At 35.9% G+C, this 16,131-nt stretch overlaps 1 protein-coding gene across 6 annotated transcripts in view; it reads right to left on the minus strand.

Annotated features, from left to right (window-relative positions):
* Positions 1 to 16,131, minus strand: part of CCDC141 (coiled-coil domain containing 141) — a 96,187-nt gene that overhangs the window by 33,459 nt on the left and 46,597 nt on the right. For 5 of the 6 annotated variants that reach the window (XM_074829254.1, XM_074829251.1, XM_074829257.1 and 2 more), the window contains 8 exons: positions 10,759 to 10,900; positions 8,829 to 8,948; positions 6,699 to 6,890; positions 5,467 to 5,643; positions 3,018 to 3,197; positions 2,123 to 2,248; positions 1,391 to 1,579; positions 908 to 1,087 (listed from right to left, as the gene is read on the minus strand). In XM_074829254.1, the coding sequence (XP_074685355.1) occupies positions 908 to 1,087; positions 1,391 to 1,579; positions 2,123 to 2,248; positions 3,018 to 3,197; positions 5,467 to 5,643; positions 6,699 to 6,890; positions 8,829 to 8,948; positions 10,759 to 10,900 (1,306 nt within the window). The remainder of the gene's footprint in view (positions 1 to 907; positions 1,088 to 1,390; positions 1,580 to 2,122; positions 2,249 to 3,017; positions 3,198 to 5,466; positions 5,644 to 6,698; positions 6,891 to 8,828; positions 8,949 to 10,758; positions 10,901 to 16,131) is intronic. The other variant, XM_074829253.1, reaches the window with a different exon arrangement.

Raw genomic sequence — 16,131 nt, forward strand, 5'->3', positions numbered from 1 at the left:
CGAGAGCAAGTACATAGCAATTTCCATCACTAGTAGTCTGAGGAGTAGTTTTGAGTCGAAATCGCAACTCTCACATAGTGTCTTCTCTGAGCAAAGAGGAAGCGGCCTACTCTACCACCTGGTGATTAGCTCCTTTCTGCTTTTAATCAATTTATAGAGTCTGAAGAGCAGACTGACAATGTGGATAATCTAGGTGAGCCACAAGGGAATGTCTTGCTCTCTCCCTAGTAAACGAATACAGGGCATGACAATCCTGCTTTGAATAAATAACTCCTTTCTAAAATTATATTGCCATGCAAATCGATCTGGAATCCAATAATAAGGTAACACTGTTATATATTTCCTTTTTTTTCTTTTGTTATCCTTTCTTTACAGGACAATAAATATGCAAAACAACCTTTACAAAGCAGCTGGAGTCTAATATATAGATGTGGCATTCAAGAAATCACCAACAGGGCCTTGAACTGCACAAAGAATACTAGAGATCTGAAAGTCATGCTTTCTTTTTTTCCAAGCGATGATTCAGATTAATTTCCCCTCTATTTCAAATCTATTTCAGTGTTTTCTGGAGTAAAATCTGTTCACAGACAATCAAAAAATTAAAACAAGATTTCAAAGAAATTAATTTTTCTTTTCTCTTGGCAAAAGTAATTTGTAATGTAACTACTGAAGATAATTCCTTGATGTTTCATTTAATTTAATGGCTGTATAAGTGCAAACTCTAAAAGTAGAAATCTACATTTTACATTTTTATGTTTTGCTTTCTTTTTTAGGGATCTTATAGCTCTGTATTTATTTTTCTTGGAGTATTAATATGTTTTTGTACATGTAAAAGTCAGTCAGATAGCTCCAATAATCTTCTTTCATATCTATCCTTGATTTCACAAATCATTCTAATTCTACTCACAGGTTCCTGCACTGCAGACAAGATATCTACTCCCTGGGAAATAAGCAGTTTATATAGCTGTCTGATACGTGCATGTTTCTCCTGAGCATTCACAAGGTAGGTTTTAGCATGGTGGACATTTTCAGGGTCTTCACATATTTCAGGAATATCCAGTTCTCCTGATTTTGACAGACATTCCAGCTGAAAGATATTAAAATGAAAATCAGTGTGTGTTTAAAACAATGTAAAAGGAAGCTTACAATTCCTTCCTTGCCCATAATGTATTACCCTGAACTTCGCTGATGGGGGTTTAAGTAATTAAATTCGGATTCAGATCTGAATCTTAAATTCCCCAAATTTCATGCAGTTTTAGATACACAATTTTAATTTTGATCACCAGGCAGGTTGTTTTTTTTGGGGGGAAAAAAAAAAAGACAACAGACATCAAAACCAAAAAGTTTAACTGTAATGAGAAGAACGTATATTTTAAAAGATTATACTCACTTTTTTTTTAATGCGATGGAATTTGACTGTCTTGTTGAAAATCTCATCATATTCTGTCATTGTGTCCTTTACCATTTGATGGAAATGAATAAGCTCACTTATTCTCTCAGAATTCTCATTCACAGGAAATCCTTTCTGGCTTGGAAATTCTAATAATTTTATCAGGTACTCAAGGTCAGCATTCAGTTGCTAGCAAAAAAGCAGAAGTTACTCAAATTACACATATATATTTGCATGTTTTCCATTACATTTGATGAAATAACAGCCTAACAACAGGGAATTGCTTGAAACATCAGTGCCATGCCCTTTAAAACACTCTCCATGTACTTTACTTTTTGCTAGGCATGAATCTCAGCTATCACCCAGAAACAGCCTTGGATCAAAAGTCAAACTGACTTCTAGGGAATGACAGACTGAACTGCTAATCAGAGACAGTGTTCAGAGGAGGCAGGAAGCTCAGTATGACATATACCTCAGCCTCTGACCAGGTCTAACTCAAAAGCATGAAGCTGATACTCTCCTTGTACTTCCGCCAGCCCAATGCTTGTGTGTTACTTTAATAAGCAGCTAACACCACACAAGTCATTCTCTGGACACTGAAGACACCTTGTGAACACACACAAACCCTTTCTTCTGGAAAAAATAATGTGAAACATAAAATACTGAAAGTGAATGAATTGTACCAAAAAGAGCTTTTGATCCACCATGCGCTTCACTAGCTTGGTTTCTCACCTGATACTGTGGTTTCATTTGGTTAAGCTTTTTTTGTAGTTCCAAAACAACAAAAAGGTCACTTCCAAGGTCAACTGTTGCTTCAGGCTGAAGTGCCTCTTGAAGAATCTGTAATCCATAGGTAGTCTAAAAGATAATCAAACAGGTAAGTGTTTCTATCTGTAGTAAATAAATAAAAAAAAAAAAATTAAACTCGTATCTGAATTTGTAACAAGAACCTTCCCCAAACCAGACACACAAATACTGTCAGTAAAAGATCTCTGTCTCAAACCCTCTGACTGACGACGGTGATAGGAAATCTTTAAGGCAGTATGCAAAAAAGATTCAGACACCGAGATCAGAGGACCCACACACAGAGTGTATTTCCTGTGATAATAGATGTCGTGGCTTATGGTGCACTAGACAAACAGCACCTACAAAACTCTGGATCTGCCAGTAGCGTAGCTAGTGTTTCTTTTAAGGAACACTGCACACTGTCCCTGTGCCAAGGAGGCTTCAATCCTCTTTGCTTCTGAACATGGTTGGACTTGCATTTAGTAACTATCAGGACACAGTTTAGTTTAGTAACTACGAAGTCACAACAAAATGGTCCTTTTTTAAAAAAAACAAACTAAAAAAACAAAACTAAAGCACTCCTGGTATAGTATATGGACTTGATTAAAACAAAATTTGAAGTGGGGACTCAGACTTGTATGTGTTTGAAAATATGGGCAAAAAGATCAAAAACTTTTCATGTTTCTTGATGACTATCTGAATAGCAGAATAGACTATGGAGAAGTACCTTATTGATCACCTCTCTTAAATGATACCTATAGCAGTCGATGAAAGAGTAAAGACAAACTAATAATAATCCAGAAATGTTTACCATAGTTTTCTTCCTAGCTATTTTACTTACAATTTTTAGTTGTTCTTTAAACATCCGGCACTGTTGCTTGACGGGTTTTACTTGAGTAATTTTAAAATTCCAGATTGCCCAAAGATCAGTCAGCTCTTCCTTTTCTTTACTCAGATTAACAATGATATCTTCTGTTACTTGTACAGATTTTTCTACATTTAATATTAAATACTCATTTACCTGGCAAATAAACAGGTATGTTTTTTTCAATATATGTTTTTATAAAGTACATTAAAACCTTGTAATATTAAAGTCTCAACAAAGCTTAATAAGAAACAACTGTTCTAGCATAACTTCTTTGAAAATTTCTGGTGCTCTAGGTGTCTTTAAATACACCTTTCTCTTAGAAATAGGCATAGATCAACAGAATTTGTATACTGAGGACATGGCTAACGCTAAAGTTTAAACCTAGGTCAGGTCAGTAATGACTGAATTATTGCCATCTGATGGCTGTTTAATGTTCATACAAAATAAAGTAATTTCTGAATAGGAAGAAATATCCAAAACGGCCTTTTGGGGAATAGCAACTGGAAAGTGAAGTGGATGAAGAACAGACCACTCCTTTGTGCTGATAACCAAAACCACACTGAAGCATAGCAGGGATAAAGTGTTTAGCATTTGAACATTTGGTGGTTTTTCCTCTTTTTAACAGAGCTCATATCAGAAATACCTGAAAACTTGGTAATGATGTTTCTGCTTTTCCTGCTCCAGTATTTTTCTTTTAAGAAAAAGTTGGGTTCATAAACTACTTGTATGATCCTGTCTTCCAGATACTTAAAAGTTACAGTCTAAGAATATCATGGGAACACAGTAGCAGAAAATATTGTGGCAACACACTTCCAGGTCTTTAGGGAGATAGTATCTCAAGATATGTTAAGTCTTTAAGTGACTGCAGTGCAACTTCACATTCACAGGTATTCAGCTTGCCTTTACACAATCTTATCTGTGCCTGACTGCACCCAGCTGTGACAGCACACACTTTAGCCCACACTAACTGCCTGAGCACTTTTCCCTCCTTAAGTAGGTTTTTCCAGCTCATCTTGTATGCTGCTGTATGTTATCAACATCAGCTCCCCCTTCTCACCCTAATGTAACCGTTTCCTAGGAGGAGTGGCTTAGGGAACAACTGCACATCAAATTATCATCTCATGAAGGGGTGCTGGAAAATTAGACAGGGATGCCTAGGCAGTGCAGCTGAACCCAAGACAGAATGTAAAGACCCCAGGAAAGATTATCTGTAAGGAAGTAGCTCTAACACTCAAATTAGTAAAGACTGCCTCTTAGTGGAAGTAAACTTAATACTATACTTGAGTATATGCTGCTTTCCAACATGATGTTAAGTGCTGGAAGTATGAGAAAAGCAAAACAGTGAGAAATCTGTAAAACACACATTTCCTTGACACAGGGTGCCCAGAACAAGCACAGGACGGGATGGAGGTCCAGTGATTTGTGTTTGTCATGGTGCCAAGGAGGAATGCGAAGCAAGGTGTAGGCTGCGCAGTCCCTTTCTTTCACTTATCTCAAGGATTTTTGCAGTAGCTGGCCAGCCTTGTTTCTCATCCTCCCTTGTTTTCCCACAAAAACCAGCTGTACCCCTCGCACCCAGGAATGTGCTGTGTCTTTACTCAAAAGATAATGGCTTGACTACAGTCCCACCCACTCACACATACATACTATGATAAATACTACCCCAAGTTTGTACCTCATTTGGGAGGACGATAATCCGACACCAAATCGGAGGGACAGATCGATGGGTTTGTGCGCTCGCCCCCCCGCCGAAGGGATGCCTTTTGGTAAGATTTGAGCCCTTGGCTACACTGAGTGATTACCCAGGAACTTACTGTGTGTGTGACTGCAATTGTTTTTCTTTTGTGTAGTGCTATATAACCAACCTGCAGTTTGTGCATTTATTGTAGGCAATCTCAAAGAATCTGTAGATGTTGCATAAAAATAAACCGTACTACTCGTGAACCTGACTGCTTCTCTTGAATGCAACCGGACCTACAGCATACAGGCTGTTTGTGCATCCAAGTCAGACCTATAGTTACGGCCCTAATTGGCATACCTATTAAGAGATAAGTCCAGCTGCCCCTAGCCCCTCTAATCTCTGAGGACCAGCTAGAATGCAAGGGGATTTATATCCTACCAAATTAATTCATCACCTTAAATGCAACACATGAACAAAACAGCTATATGCATGTATTATATTTGTATGCATGTGCCAGATCATTTATTAAGGGCTCTGTTATTGTTAATCACAAAACTTTTTATATTACTTAAAATGCCATTAGGACTCAAATACTTCCATATTTTAAAAGTATATAGCAGCATCAGTGCCTTTAAAAGTAGGTACTGGAGAAATCATGACCCGTCAGTCACAGAATTAGGATTAGACCTGATCACAGGCAAACATCAACATATTCAATAGAATTTATCAGATTATACTCACCATATTTACTAAATTAAGAAAATTGCAACCCATATTTTGGGTGGAAAAAATCTTCTCTATAGCCTTTCGCCACTGAGTATTAGCTGACTCCATTGTAATTTTATTTTCAGCCTCCCTGTTTGTTTGTAGTGGTTCTGATTTATAGAATTCCTTCAGATTTTGAATATCATCATTCACCTACAGAAAGACATAAAATAAGCATCAAAACCATATCAAAATTGAGCTGCTATAATCAGGAGGTATACGAATATGATAAAATTGAATAGCAGCCTCTGAATCTTTTCCAGATTTTAAGATTTATCATCCTCCCTAAAACCTACACAAATACTACATAATACAAATGTTTTAAATAACCTGTAAACCAGTAGATGGCAAACAGATGGGTGGCAACAATTTGTTCAATTTCTGTCACGTATCATTACATCAATATTATATATGTGTGTATCAATGCAATGATTTTCACAGATCCGTTTAATATAAAGTAACTGAAGTAACTGAAGTTAGCAATAATTGGAAGTAGACACAATTCAATTTTTTGGAGTTTATCTTCAAATAAATAAACCCTATGGCTAATTTTATCTGATAGGTTCCACTCTGTCCTCAATTTCTTTGTAAATATAAAAGAACAGTGTTGCAGAATCTTAAAACAAGCATTACATCAAAATGAAAAATAACTGCCCTGTGCATCATTAGCACAGCTACCAAAATTACACTGATAATGAACTGATTATGGTTTTGGCTACAGCTGGTTTATATTTAATTTTTAAACCCCTTCAGATGAATTAACACTTCAGTGGAAATACTGCAAGATAGCGATAAATATCCATATCAACATATTATGAGAAATATCTATATCAACATATGTAAAATATTTTTAAAAATATATGAAGCAAAATCAGTAAATTTAAGAGTACATACATGTAAGCATTTCGTTATGTATATAATGAACGAGCACACGTGTGCAGGAGAAGTAAAAAATCAATTGTAATACTTCCTACAACAGCAATTTAAATCAGTAGAAAATCTGTACATAGACTAGTCATTATGTTGATGCAAGTACAATCATCAGGGCTGCCTGCCTGATGGAACACATCTTTAAAGCAGAAAGGAGCTTACAAAGACCTGCAATGCTCCAAGGGCACAGCATCTACAGGATTTGTCTTAGCTAAAAGCACATTTTTCATTTATAAGACTTTCACAGTCTAGTCAGAGAATAAGTAAGTGATCAGTACCTCCGTAGCTGACTTTAAAAAGGTCATGTAAGTTTCTAGAATTTCTAGTTTTGAACTAATATTTTTTTCAATTTTCTTCAGTTCTTCATTCAGAAAGTCAGTTCTGCTAGAAAAAGCTGCCACCTGCTCAGGTTCAAACTCTTCCATATCTTTGATGATTCTCTCAGCTGCTTCCAGTTCACGTGAAGTTTCCTTTGAGGGTACAAGCATAGAACATGTATAATGATGGAAAAGGACTTGTAAATATTGATAACACATTGTTAATTTTCATTGGTATTGCCTTCTTATGTATCAATTCAATTACTCTAGTTGAAGAAGAGCTCATAATTGGCATTATATGCTGAAAAGAACCATTTCTTTCCTGTAACGTTTTGACACTAAAAACTACAGATGTAGTTATTAAAATAGCTCTTCTGAAGGGAAAAAAAGTAGGAATTTCAGTATTCAGGTTAAGCAAACCACTTAACAGTGTAAGAATGAAAACAACAGAAGCATTCCATATAGGAACATCAATAGCCAGAACTGATAAAATTCCTTTAATAAACAGTATAGCCTGATTTTCTGAACTGATTCTCTTCAGTCTAAATCTCTCTTAACTGCTGGTCTGATAATCAATTCTTGTAGAAGAACTCAGTGACCACTCTAGAGACTCCAGAAGTATTGGATCCTCATGAGGCTACTGCTGTTTTAAGGCCTGTCCTTATAGCACTTTGCCTTATGCATTCCACTCATGCCTTCATTCTTCAACCAATTGCTTCCCAGCTCCAGGCTAGTCCCTACCCATAAAGCTAGCCTATGCTGCATTCCAGCTGAAACCAGTGTTCCTGCATGTAGCAAATCTGCAGAAACCAGACAGAGATCAAATAGTGGGTTGCATCTGTTACTGCATTAACTGCTCAAACCCAGAAGAAAGTCACAGTATGCTGTCTGAGCAAGAGACGAGTTACTAACATTTTCCATGATTCAGCTAGGATTCTGTTTTTCAGATTTCACTGCCTTAATTCATAGTTTCATGTATCTATGTCTATATGCCTATCTACTTCCATACATTTAACTCAATACCACCTACCATATCTACCTCTGGCATTCAGCCAAGAGCACAAACTAGCATAGCACAATCCACAGAAAGAATAAGGTAGGAGAAGTTACTATTGTCAGGACAGATTGTACACTGCACCAAAGTTAACACCCTGGCATGCAAACATCTGGCAGAAAAGACAATAAAAACGATTATACAGTTCTGTGGAATAAAAAGGAGCTCTCGTTCATCTGCTGAATTTTTTAATGTTTTTACTATATGCTCTCTAGAATTTCTTTAAAGTGAATTTTATTTCCACAGACACATACAGATCCAGCTCTTGGGTTCCATAAACTGTTGCGTGAAACAAAAAAGTACTCCATAGGAGTAATGGAGTTTTAAGAACCCCTAAAACATAGGATACTCCTAAAATACATACTACCATGTTCTTCAGCTTAGCCAAGAAATATGCACCTGTGTCAAGACTCTGGAGGGGATTCAAATGGTTTTAGGCCACTTTGAGATACCGCAGTACTGCTATGAGAGTTGGAAAGGCCCTGGATGTGACTTAAAAATAGCCTCATTGACGCTACAGAGCTGAGTGCTGCAGTGCTTTCATACTGTGGTGCATTGCTAACATGACCAATGGATACCTGATGGCAACTTTACAGCCCCCGTCAAAGTTTCTCCACCCAGGAACTACTTTTTCTTTTTTGCTGATTCATCCCTTTTATTTGGCATAATAAACCACAAGAAGATTTTTCTGTGCCTCTGACTATCTAGACAATTTTTAAAATTGGTATCTCAGGTAGGAGTAGCAATCCACATTAGAAGAGTCTTCCTGTCAAGGGTTGATACTGAGAACTAGAGGGAGGAACAAATAATATGATGAGATAGAGAGAATGGAGATAACCAGTGACAGGAGAAGGACTGACTTGTAATGTCATATATGGTTTTGTTCATTAACTACAGTTTTAGACTAAACTATAGGCCTATTTTCTTTCCAAGAATACATAAGAAACTCTCAGCCTGTCAACTTATTTAGAATCACATGCAGCACGCATTTGTTTCTAAAAATACTTAACATTATTAAAGTTTGGGGTTTTTTTTACCTTTGTTTCTTTAGCCAGTTCAATGTGTTTGTTCAAAACTCTTTCTGACTCGGAGAAATACGAACCAATCTCCATACCAACTGCAAGCATCAGGGTGATTTTTTTAATCGACTGCGATACCTTTATTTGAAAGCATTATTTATATAGTTAATTTATACAAGTAGACAGCATAAAAAGTTTAAAACATCCCTTACTATAGAAAAAAGTGAAGTAACACATGTCTGTACGTGTGTAGATTATGTCTTTGTATAATCAGAGAAACTCAAGAATGAAAATATAAAAGAAGAAAATTCTACTTTGTCCTAAGAAAATTCTTAACATGTATGGTCAGAATTTGAGAAAAACTTCTGTTAGCTCTCATTTTGTTGATAGTGCTTTCCCTTATCCTAAGTATCCCAGACTTGTTATTGAAATAAGGCACAACAACTGTATCATAATCTAGACATCATAACCTGGGCAAGAATAGTTCTGTTATTTTTTTCAGAAAATACATTTAAAGCTTCTCTGCCAAGCCAAAAGATCTATTTTTATGCAGATACATGTACACAACTCCATTTCATTGTCCCTGTAAGATGTTATATATGCATGATGATAACAAAACAGATTATGAAGAGCAGAGGCAGGTGACATGTATAGTTATTATTAGACATGTGAATTCACATGTACCATATGTTTCAACAAGTGGCTGTTGACTGAGCAGTCACTTTATTAAATGAAGCTCAGGAGCAGTTGAATTTGCACCAGATTCTTTGGGGTATTTTGCATTAGCAGAAGGTTGGCATGAAAAGTGTTCTTCTTGGTAGGAATATAACAGTAAGCACTCTTCACTGTAATGAAAATTCATCTATTACGACTCAAATCTTCAGAATGTTCTTTATGCAAAAGTGGGAACAAAGTGATTAGAACAAACTGCAGAATGAAACCATATGTCAAAATTGGGGTCTATATTTTGAGTAAAAATTAGGTTCATAATTGAAGTTTTAGCTTAAGATTCACAAATCGCTGGTGACATCATTTCTACAAGACCAACAGCAGCTGTCAGCAACTCTCGTATTTTCAGCTGAACTGTATTTTCACTGTGTTCTAATACCACGAGGCCTCTTCTACTTAAATTGTATGCAAAGGGATCAATTTATGGCAAATTGACTTCCCATTTGATTCAGAACAGTTCATTATAAACTTCATGCAAATAATACAAAATATCAGATTGCAGACTTAATCAGTCATTAAATTTGATTTACTTTTTTGGTCTACACTCTGGGATTTCCCTCATATAAACCTTGTTAAAAGACTGTATTTTTTAATTTGAATTTACACATGGAATCTTATTTAGGAGCCATGTGTCTATTCCATCTCTGACAAGTCATCAAAAAGGTCTGCAGTACTACAGAACATTCAACAGCTTAAAGAAGGCTGTGATGTCCTTGATGCATAGGTATCTTAATGAATAAAGGGAATTTTTATGGTGAACAGAATCCACACTCCTTCAGCCTTACTGAAAATTTGCTGTGGTTCATAGTCACCATGCTTACTAACCCTCAGTTTTGCCACACTTCTATTTTCATCTTCAGCCAAATGAAACAGAAGACATAGGAACAGTATAGGAAACCTGCACTGCAGGTCACAGTCCTGACTGCTCACTTCTTTTCCGAAGTAATAAATTATAATAGCTCATTATCTAAGCAAGTCCATGCTTTATGGAAGATCACTAGTAAAATGTTCTCATGGGAACAGCTGCATTTTTCAGAACAGCTTTAGGTTCATTTGTGCCGGTAATAGCATTCAGCATTCTGACTAAAACTGTGCACTCTCTAACAAACCAATGTTATTTGTAATTATTTGAGTCAACTTTAATATACACATAGCTAAATTATGGAAATACAATGCACCACTCATGAATGTATTAAGATGACAACGTGTTATCATGTACCTTATTCAGATGATCTTCAAGTGAGGCAGTCCACTGTTGTTTCTTCAAAGTAAATTGTTTATAATCTGGACACTGCTTGATTAATTGATCTACTTTTTTTTTAACATATTCCATCATTTTCTGAATTCCTATCACCCTAGAGCTAAAATGGAAGAATAGAACTGTTGTTATTTGTCATTTTTGCTCAGCAATCAGGATGATAATGACTAAAAAAGCCACCACCTTTTCTGTTGATTTGTACTTGTTACTGGCAAGTAACTTATTAATTTTAAACTGCGACCCTTAAAACAAAAATAGCCAAGAGAAATATTAAAATTAACCCAAACAAAATTGATTGGAATTCTGTTTCCACACAGAAATGCTATTTCCAAAAAAAATCATTTATCACCAGTCCATAAGTTAGATTCATGTGCCAGATATCCTGATTCGCTAAGAAATATCTCATTTCATAAATAATTCTAACTTTAGTTACACTATCTAAAGACTAAAACCACAAATGGAATAGTCTAAAAAGAGTGAAAATACATGGCATATCACTTCTACTTTAAAAAGAATGTTTTCTTTGGACTTACAAATATTTCAGTGTTTCCACAGTGGCTGAAAAAAATGTCATATACATTCTAAGTCAACATATCTTTAAAGATGCTGTTTTAACAGAAGAAAAGACATCAATTTACAAAACAATGCTTGTCTTATAACTTAAACCATTTAATATCACAGAAGAAATTCACAATCTGAATACTTAAGGCAGTCCTCTTCAAATTGTAAAGATCTGAAATAATTAAGATCTGAAGTTTTGATATTAAAAAAAGAAACCCACGTATCAATTGATTTACTACTGAAATTTATTCATCTTAAGAATTTTTGTAAGACAAACATGTCCAAAATAAGTTTTCCATTACTTTAGTTTCATCAGAAACTTATGTTAATACAGGTGCTTATTCAAGGTTTCCTCCTTTGTCCTCTAAAATTATAGGAAATTTTCTCCTCACTTCAGATCAGGCTCTGCAACCTCAAAGAAAAACCTTATTCTACACTACTAACATGAATTATGGTATTAATAGACCATTCTGTTTGAATCTGATCCAAGAACTGATCACTAAGAGAAACTAAATTTTAAGTCACTTTTAGGGAGTAGGTGGTTTCAAATTTGTAAGTTACTCTGTCAAAAATTAGCAACCTGTTAGTTTGTGCTTTATCCTTAAATTCTAAAAGTGTCACTCCTCTCCTTCAGCAATCCTTAAAAAGAGGTATGTTTAAAAACTTCTACTAGCACCACTTATTAAAAAAAAAGCAATAAGAGAACAAGATTTATAGTTTTTGAAAATTATAATTTAGAGCCCTATAAAATCTTTGAAAGGATCATTGGGGTTTTTTGAGCTAACACAATAAATTTATAAGAGCAGTAAAACAAAGGCAGTTCTTATAGGCAAGCTAATTGGCTGACGAAGTAACAAAGGTTCTCTTAATGGACAAAATTTACTGACTCTATAATTTTTCTTAGAATTAATACATACAAATTTTTGCTCTTCCTGTTTTTCTAGCTTGTTTTAATTTAAAAAATGAGATCTCAAAAATCAGACTTACCAATATTTTAATTTTGAAACACTAGGATTACAAGAAAAAACTGCCTTCTGCCATTTTTCTATAATCTATTCCTCTTCCCATGTGAAGATTTTCAGCATTTTCATTTATTTGGACTATCTTTTAAAATAAGGCTGCAACATGACTTGAAAAGATTTGAAAGTAGGACAGAATTAGCATCATATTTCTCCATTTTTACTCCAGTGGATTTCCAATTATGACACTGAAGTCAGTGTCACTAGCCTTAAACATAGTCCTCCCTCAATGTGAGGGTATCAGTATTAGATTTGTAAATCATAAGCTACTAGACCTGTCTTCACATACGCATACAAACTGCCTGGCTTATTTTTGGGTACTCTGAAAATAAAACAATGTGGATACAGAAATCCAACTTCATTTTAATTCGCTTAATGTTCAAGTACTCTACCTTCTCTCAGTGCATTTAAACTGGTACTACACATGCCAGCCACTTTGATATTGCATTAAAAATGCATCTTCCAGTATCCCCATTCAGAAGATACAGTGCAATTCAGAGTATCATCTCATCAAAATCGACAAAGTGTAACCCAACCTGAGCAAGGTGATTCCTTATTAATAAAAATATTGTCTGAAAAACTGGAGAATCTGGCTTCTTTTTTAAAACAAGTCAAGCTAGTAGTAGAGCACGCAATATCTTCTCTATCACAAATGATGAAGGAATTTTAAAACTACTGTGCTCCAACTACTCCTTCCAGGAGCTGGCAGCTATTTTCAAATTCCACACAAATTTCTACTTGCTGCCAGCTAGTTCAAGAATCCTACCAGATTGCAAACACTTAACAGCTATGTATCTCACTGTCAGATTATACCTTCTTGTCTGTCCTATGGCAAAGCAGCTTTTTGAAAAGATACCTAAACTTTTTCAGATTCACACCCTTCATTGCCTTCAAAGGGTGACTGTCCATGTCCCTCAGGATTTCCAGTCCGGTTAGATAAAGGAAAAGGGAAGTCTGTGAGGGCAGTTAAGACTACCAATGAATTGTGCAATAAGGGGAGCAAAATACTAATCAGGATTTAGTCTTGATATGAGTTCTGTTTTCTGTCCATATCTTTCTCCTTTGGCCCTCAGCTGTTCATACCAATCTTGTCCCATGTAGGTTAATCACTGGGCTAAATACTGGCCAGCATTTAAAGACAGCACAGTGGCTTATACATGACAAAGAGAGGCCTCTCTCTTTCCTCTTTCAAAATGTGAACGTTTCTGGAAGAAATTAATATTCTGGAACGTAACACCTTTACCACAATTGCTGACAGAACTCACTATGTCACCATTACTAGGCTGTCGAGCTGGCTGGAAGCATTCTGGCTATCTCCTAAAGCCATGGGTTAGGCAAAAACACCTAAACTTGTCTTGCTGTACAAAAAGTTGAACGTGAGTCAGGATCATCCTTGTGATATTGAAGCCTAGCCCCATGCTGAGTTGCATTTGGAAGAGACTAGCCAGAAAGTTACTCCCCTCTGTTAAGGGCTTCTGAAACTTCATCTGGAGGTCAGTTTGTCCAGCTTGGGTCCCCACAGTACTAAACAGACACACAAGCTGAAGTGAATTGAGCAGAGGCTACCAAGATGATTGGAGGCTGGAGCACATGATGTACAAGGGGGTGCTGACAGAACTCTGTTCATCAGAGTAGAGAAGAGGTGAAGAGGTGATCTAACTGCTGTCTTTCATTATCTATGAGGAAGCAGGTTTATAAAAAAGACAGAATCAGAGTCTTTTCAGAGGTGTACAGCAAAAGGGCAAGGGGCAATGCTCACAAGTTGCAGCAACAGAAATTTTGGCTAGATGTAAGAAAAACATCTTTCACGAGGAGAGCACTTAAGCACTAGAGCAGGTTGCCCAGAGGGGCTATGGAATCTCCATCCTTCGGAGATACTCCAAATTTGGCCCTGAACAACCTAATCTTACTGACAGGTTTTGAGCAAGGAATTGCTCCAAATGACCTCCAGAGTTCCTTGCCAGTTTAAATTATTGATAGTAATTCTCAAGCCCATGCCGAGGAATATAAAATGTTCCACCTGCACAGAAGTACTAGCACTACTCATTGAAATATATGGCAAATTCATTACATTTGGGCAATGAGGCCTGAAGGCAGCAGAGAAAAACTGAAAAGCCGTAATATTTTGTGTTTGCTTTCTTAGAAAGGGACTTATTTATTTTTATAATGCAAGTAGATATTTCAAATTTTTGAGAGTCTGGAATCTTCCACGGTTCTTTAGAAACAGCAAAACACATTTCTAGTGAGATTGCCTATTGATATTGTTCTAAGTTTCTCCTTCCTTCTCTAAATCACTACTGCTTCAGCTGTAATGCTGTTTTTTAAATTATAATGTCATCTAGGCAGAAATCTTACCTTCTTTATTTATTTATAGACTATCTTGAGCAGTACTTTGGCACACAGGAGATCTGCCTCTGGCATTACCTTTTTTTATTGAATTTTACCAGAAATGACTGATAGGGTTATTTTGACAAATTAATCACATTCTTCTTGATGTGTACCAGTGATATCTTACTATCCCCACTACTGACTTGGACTGTTTAAATATTTTTTTAAAACTCTTAATAAGGAAGAAAAACAATGAATTGTTATTTTAGGGATTCAATCAAGGTATTTAGCACTCCTAACATTAATCAGTGCTGTGCCAACATAATTTGAAACACAACATCTGCTTCTGTTGAGGTAACTTCTAGTAGAACATCAAGTCCTAGAGAACAGCAGCATGCACTCTGAAATTATGGCTGGTTTAGGAATCAAAGTTTCACTCAGGAAAATCCCTTTCGTTTCCATTTAACTGAAATACCAGGAGATGCTGAACCAGTAACAATAGCTGTAAAGCCAGCTGCATATGTTCCCAAAACAACTTTCTGTTTGAATTTTCTGTTTCATCCCTTTGCTAGGTTCAAGCCAATTACATCTGGGGTGACAGGTGAAGGCACTTTAGATAGAATTTTTTGCAAGGCCATGAGATTAAATGAAATCTTATCTAGACTTTCAGTTGCTGTGTTGAAGTAAAGCTATTCAAAGTTCAGGAATAATTAAGGACATAACCATGTAATGGGAATGTAGAGCTAAGCTGACCACTAGCCAAACATCAGCCACAGTCATCTGCTCTGTCTTTGAAATAGAACTCATTAATATAAATGGTCTTCGTTCTTATTGCATCAGCCTCCTACTAAGACCTGAAAAGTAGGAGATATTAAGCCACTGGGACTGATTATAAACTAAGTCATGCTTTACATCAGTGTAAAAATCGTGTCTGTGGAGTACCTCACCTCTGCAATTAACAAAAGCTTTGGAAGAAAAAAAATATTTTATTCATGAATTAAAACTACTAAGAAGTGGAGAAACTTCCATATTTTATGTATTTGGCTTAACACCTGTATTTTTGTCTTGCATCAAATCACGTTATAGTTGCTATAACGATGACTTTCAAAAAGGTCTAAAATGATTACATTGGGCAGCAGGGACTGAAAATGATCAGTAGCTATGAACATTTACATACATTTACTTTTCCAAAATGTTAACTAAATCGCTGTTTCTAAACATTGCCCTAACATACTAATTCCACTGTTTGACACCACTCTTACAAGTAGCATTCCTAAATATTTTTGTTAAAGAGATTGGTTTATATAAATACCAACAGATACATGGCAGACGCTGAGTTTCAGGTCATTTAAATGCACACCTACTTAGTTAACCACACTGGCTCTAAATGCTGTCCGATTCTAACTAGTTGAGTTATAAAGCAACA

The sequence above is a fragment of the Strix aluco genome, chromosome 6 (genome assembly GCF_031877795.1).
Source record: "Strix aluco isolate bStrAlu1 chromosome 6, bStrAlu1.hap1, whole genome shotgun sequence".
Lineage (NCBI taxonomy): Eukaryota > Metazoa > Chordata > Aves > Strigiformes > Strigidae > Strix > Strix aluco.